The sequence below is a fragment of the Stigmatopora argus genome, chromosome 11, assembly GCF_051989625.1.
Source record: "Stigmatopora argus isolate UIUO_Sarg chromosome 11, RoL_Sarg_1.0, whole genome shotgun sequence".
NCBI classification, from domain to species: domain Eukaryota; kingdom Metazoa; phylum Chordata; class Actinopteri; order Syngnathiformes; family Syngnathidae; genus Stigmatopora; species Stigmatopora argus.
This window is the reverse complement of record NC_135397.1, coordinates 14,146,501-14,152,500: the sequence shown is the minus strand read 5'-3', so window position 1 is coordinate 14,152,500 and position 6,000 is coordinate 14,146,501. Positions and strand designations below refer to the sequence as shown.

The window sequence follows — 6,000 nt, the reverse complement described above, 5'->3', positions numbered from 1 at the left end:
CGCCACGCATATGGTGGGCAAGTGGCACCTCGGTTTCTGCAGGCCTGACTGTTTACCCACTGGACGGGGCTTCCACAGCTACCTGGGCACGCTCACTGGTAGCGGAGACCACTTCACCTATCGCAGCTGTGATAACGCCCAAGCTTGCGGATTCGACCTCCATGAGGGAGAGCGGCCGGCATGGGAGATGGCGGGTAATTACTCCACCCTGCTTTACGTCAATAGGTGAGGATGACAAATGTGGTAGCAGTGTAATGGAGACAGGGGATGCATGAGGATCAGGGGTGCTCACACTTTTCACCATTTGAGCTTCTAAACAAATGACAGGGTCAAAATGAATCAACCATATGTTTATTTATTCATTCATTTTTTTCCTGCTTTTCCTCACAAGAGTCCCGGGGGTTGCGGGACCCTTTCACAGCCAGCCATGGGCACCAGGCAGGGGTCACCTTGAACTGGTCGCCAGCCAATTAAAGGGCACAAGGAGACAGACAACCATTCATGGTCACACTCATACCTAAGGGCAATTTAGAGTTTAATACGCCGATGTGGAAGGAAACTGATGAACATGCGAACTCCACACACCCTAACCCAGGGGTAGGGAACCTATGGCTCGGGAGCCACATATGGCACTTTTTATGGGTGCTATGGCTCTCCACTAACCTGTGAGGTAAATTATGGAAACTGCTGGTGAGAAAGCGCAGGAATAGGAGCGTTACGTTGGTATTATGGCATTGACACTACCCCAGCGCCTTATAATCTTTTTTTTTTCATTACACTTTTTTGCATGGATTTTCTCTTTGATACTCATTGATTAGCAACAACGTAACAATGTTGTCAAAAGAATTCAGAGACTTTTTGTACTTTAAAAGTGGTGAAGTGACTAAAAAAGGCACATATTTTCATGTATGTTGACTTTTAAATTCGGAGCATGGCTCTCAAGGATTAACATTTAAAAAATATGAATTGTTTATAGCTCTTTCCATCAAAAAGGTTCCCGACCCCTGCCCTAACCCGTACCCACCAGAGATTGAACCCTCGTTTCCCTGAACTGTGAGGCCGATGCACCAACCACTATCCCACCGGGCTGTTCATGTGATTAAGGAGAAATATATTTAGGATTTTTACCATTTTTATACCCTGTCTTACTGTAAGTTTTTCGCATCTCATCTCATTTTCTGAACCGCTTTATCCTCACTAGGGTGACGGGGGGTGCTGGAGCCTATCTCAGCTGACCTCGGGCCAGAGACGCGGGACACCCTGAATTGGTGGCCAGCCTATCGCAGGGCACAAGGAGACAAACAACCACTCACAATCAGACTCATACCCAGGGGCAATTTAGAATGTCCAATCAGCTTACCATGCATGTCTTTGGAATGTGGGAGGAAACTGGACTACCCAGAGAAAAAACACCCTGGCCTGGGGAGAGCACGCAAACTCTACACAGGTGGCTCGACCTGGATTTGAACCCAGGTCCCCCACTGTGAGGCCGACACGTTAACCAATCAGTCGCCGGGCCTGTAAGTTTATAAATAAATTAAAACAAAAAAAGGTGACTAGCTTGTTAGCTTTGTTGCACTTGTTTCTGTTGTTTAAAAGAAAATCAGGCAGCATTTGACTGGGTGCCTTGTGTTTCAATCAAGCGGTGTGAAGGATGATAAGCTGACAAACAATTCAAATAGCCTAGCTAAGGAAACCAACAACGACTGGATCAACTATTGATGGTCACAATTAATCAATATAGACCTCACTTTGATAAAGCTTGAAAAACCTGCTGTATTGTAACATGTCCACTCCTTCCCATACAGAGTGAAGCAGATCCTGAAAAATCACGACCCCAACACTCCTCTTTTCCTCTACATTTCCCTCCAGGCTGCGCATACCCCCCTCCAAGCGCCAGACCGTTTCCTGGACTTGTACTCGTCCCAGAGCAACCACGTGCGACGACACTACTCGGCCATGCTCAGTTGCCTGGACCACGGCGTAGGTCAGGTGGTCCGCCAGCTGAAAGAGAGCGGCCTTTACCAAAACTCTGTAGTGATCTACTCGTCTGATAACGGTGGACAGCCACTCTCCGGTGGAAGCAACTGGCCGCTGCGGGGCGGAAAAGGGACATACTGGGAGGGTGGCATCAGAGCGGTGGGCTTTGTCCACAGTCCCCTCCTGAAGAGTAAGGGCGCAATCAACAAGGCACTCATCCACATTTCCGATTGGTACCCAACCTTGTTGTCCCTGGCCGGCGTGCCGCAGTCCCCCCGGGGCCTGGACGGTCATGATGTTTGGGGCACCATCAGCGAGGGACTGCCTTCCCCACGCACGGAAATCTTGTTCAACATCGACCCAGTCTCAAGACGGCCCGGAGAGCCCTACGACAAAGCCTTGGTGCTCAACGGCTTCGGGATTTGGGACACGGCGGTGCGGGCGGCTATCCGAGCCGGGGATTGGAAGCTGCTGACCGGAAACGTGGGGGACGGCGACTGGACGCCTCCACAGGCGTTTCCTGACGGCCCAGAGCGCTGGCAGGGGCTGGAGAAGCGGCGCAACGAGGTAGGCAAGTCAGTCTGGCTCTTCAACGTGTCCGCCGACCCTTACGAGAGGCGCGATTTGGCCAGAGCTCGGCCGGAAATCGTCAAGCATCTCCTGACGAGGCTGGCTGAATACAACCGGACTGCAGTGGCGCCGAGAAACCCGCCCGATGACCCCGTGGCTGACCCTGAGCTCCGCGGCGGGGCTTGGGGACCCTGGTTGGGACTGGAGGACCAAGTAGGGCAAAACGGAACAGGGGGTGGGAGGATGGACGGTAGAACAAAAGTGAAGCAGTGCAAGTTGTGCAAATTAAGAGCGCTTTTTAAAAAATTGAGGTTACGTCTGCAAAAGAATGCGGTGTTCTTCTAAGGATGCAAACTACACCTGAAGACTGACAGGGCGACTTCTCCAGATGAATCCATGGGATTCGTTTATACTGTTCTGAACTTCAACCACTGTAATTACTGCCGCTTATATACATTTGTGTGGAGTCATCAGCGATCTCCCACATGATAACAGCACCAGCTACATTACAAGAGGCTTTTTTCGTGAAAATTCACCTCGGCCTCATTTGCCATTTGTATTTAACTCTCCCGGAACGCGCCCACCAGTCCCTAAGCTTCCCTCTCTACCTACTCAGTTTTCTTTCCTGCACATCCATGATGAACACTTTAATCCATCGATTTATACATATGTCATAATAATGTGTAAACAATTCAATAAATTGACCTTAATTAACATTTAAATACCCTTATTTTATCAATTCAATGTTTCAGTGCCATTGAGTTTAGCCTTATTACATTCGTAGAGGCCCAAATTTTGCTGTGACTATCCAATGCTAATTAATTGCCTGTTTCCAAGGACAAAAAAAAGGTTGCTGGCTGAGACTTTGAGTGGGATGCCCACATGAGCCTCTTCCAGTCAGCTGCCAATGGCCTGTGGAAATAAAGCTCTATCTCATGCTATAAATCACCAAGGAGGTGTCACACAAATGCTGCCCACACACACACACAAAGGCGGAGAAGACAATGCATCCAGTACGTGGGAGGAAGCCGTCGTATCCATTTTTGGTCGAAGCTCATTTAAACTTCACAGTGCCTTTTCCTTGCGATGGGTTGTTCAGATGAAGGCAGTTGAAGGTTGGTTTAAAGCTTAAAATCTAAACAAGGGAATTCCTTGTTTTCATTTTAAGCTTTGTACTGTGGAATCTGTAAAAGTGCAAAGTGAAGAAATTGAAAGTAGTGGAAGTGGAACTAAACCAAGATTTTAGATCAGCATTTAGAAATGTCAAAAATTGGACTTAGCCCAGTTTTCTTCTTCTCCGTTGCTCGGTTTAATTCACAAAGACTGCCAAATTTTGGCTAACTCAATGGGGATATCACTTGTCCACTATGCATTGAAAAAACAAACTAATTTGGAAGGCAATCTAATGAAATCCAATTTTACAATTGAAGTTGTATGCAGGAATGTTTAATAGAGCTACATATAGTGTGTAAGTGGGTGGCCAAAAATGGTCCTACACACAGGATCAAATTATTTAAGACCACAATGCTATCTCTATCCCTACTGGGTTGCCAGAAAAGCGCATTGCAATCTACTTTTTGACGAATTGTCACTGGTCTGCAACCTGAATCACAAATGGTTATAATACCATTTTTTTTCATTTTCTGAATCGCTTTATCCTCACTAGGGTTGCGGAGGGTGCTGGAGCCTAACCCAGCTGGCTACAGGCCAGAGGCAGGTGACACCCTGAATTGGTGGCCAGCCAATCACAGGGCACAAGGAGACAAACGTTCACACTCATACCTAGGGGCAATTTAGAGTGTCCAATCAGCCTACCATGCATGTCTTTGGAATGTGGGAGGAAACCGGAGTAGCCGAAGAATACCCACCCAGGCCCGAGGAGAACATGCAAACTCCACGCAGGTGTACCGACCTGGATTTGAACCGAGGACCCCCACCGTGAGGCCGATGCGCCAACCACTCAGCCGCCAGGCCGCCCACCATTTTTGTTTATCAATAAAAAATGACAGAGGCTAACACTATACGATAGTGTTAGCAATTATCATGTGACCACACAGCATGCAAATTCTAGTACAACCTTTTTCTATTACATATCAAATTAAATTAAGTGCACGAATAAATACCGTAATCATTTTTAACGAGGGTGGTCAATACATCATTAATCTTCCATACCGGGTTGCAGGGGTTGCTGGAGCCTAACCCATCTTACTTCGGGCGAAAGGCAGGATACAATCTTGACTGGTCGCCAGTCAGCCGTAGGGAACACAGAGAGACAAACGACCATCTGCAGTCACAATCATACCACCACTAGCGGGAATCGATCCCGTGCCTGCCCACACCGAAGTCAGGCAAGTGAACCTCTACAGTCGACAGTCTACACCACGTGTCAAAGTGGCGGCCCGGGTGCCAAATCTGGCCCACTGCATCATTTTGTGTGGCCCGGGAAAGTAAATCATGAGTGCCGAGTTTCTGTTTTAGGATCAAATTAAAATTAAGAGTATAGATGTATATTAAATTTCCTGATTTTCCCCCTTTTAAATTAATAATTGTAATTTTTTAATCATTTTTTTTCTGTGTTTTTAGTTCCAAAATCATTTTGTAAAATCTAAAAATATATAAAAAAGCTAAAATAAACATTGTTTTAGATCTATAAAAACTGAATATTGAGGGATTTTAATCCAGTTCTTTTAATCCATTTATTTAAAAAAATCTAAATAATATATGGTCCAGCCCACATGAGATCTGGTCACCATGAATGTGGCCCGCCAACCAAACTTGGTTTGACACCCCTGGTCTACACCCTTAGGCAGCTGTGGTCAACTCAAAGGTTTTTAATAAAGAAAAATTTGTAACAAAATGTTTCTTTCATGCCTACTAAAATACAGGGCAATGTAACTGATTATTGAAGTGTATTTCTTTGACACGGCTCTTTCAGATATCCTCCCTACTTCGTCAAACAATGCCACCTCAAGAATGTTGTAAAATAATATCCGACGACACATCAAACAGGCCACATGGTTTTGTGCAGTCAGCGGTCAGCAAAAGGAAAGAGAAAAGTCTCTCAACGGCAGGCGGTCGCGAGGCGAGCCACGAGCATTTTTGCTGAATGACTCATTCCCCTTTGGCTTCAGCAACACTGCTCTTACTGTTACACTGTGTCATCACCCATAGGAAGATTTGCACACAGACATCACGCGTTATTAAACAACCATAGTGCAGCAAAGAACTTTACTGAGGTCATAAACAATGTTAATTTGATATACTATGTACTAGACCAGTGGTGGTGACCCAAGACTTTAGTTGAGAACTTCATATCACTCCATTGTCACAGAAAACAAGAAGGTGGGACGGAGGAAGAATGTTCTTATCAGAAAAGTTACCGAGTCACTGGGCTATCTGTTTGTGGTCACATGCATTTGTTTCCGACAATTCGCAGCATGTGCTTGTTTG

General features: G+C 46.2%; 1 protein-coding gene across 1 annotated transcript in view; it reads left to right on the top strand.

Annotated features, from left to right (window-relative positions):
* The window catches only part of LOC144084847 (arylsulfatase I), a 6,674-nt gene extending 3,733 nt beyond the window's left edge, over positions 1-2,941 (top strand). The window contains exons 4-5 of the mRNA XM_077613631.1: positions 1-225; positions 1,809-2,941. The exon at positions 1-225 is cut by the window's left edge and continues 108 nt beyond it. Coding sequence (XP_077469757.1) covers positions 1-225; positions 1,809-2,895 — 1,312 coding nt within the window. The 3' untranslated portion in view covers positions 2,896-2,941. The remainder of the gene's footprint in view (positions 226-1,808) is intronic.
* The last annotated feature ends 3,059 nt before the right edge of the window (positions 2,942-6,000 follow it).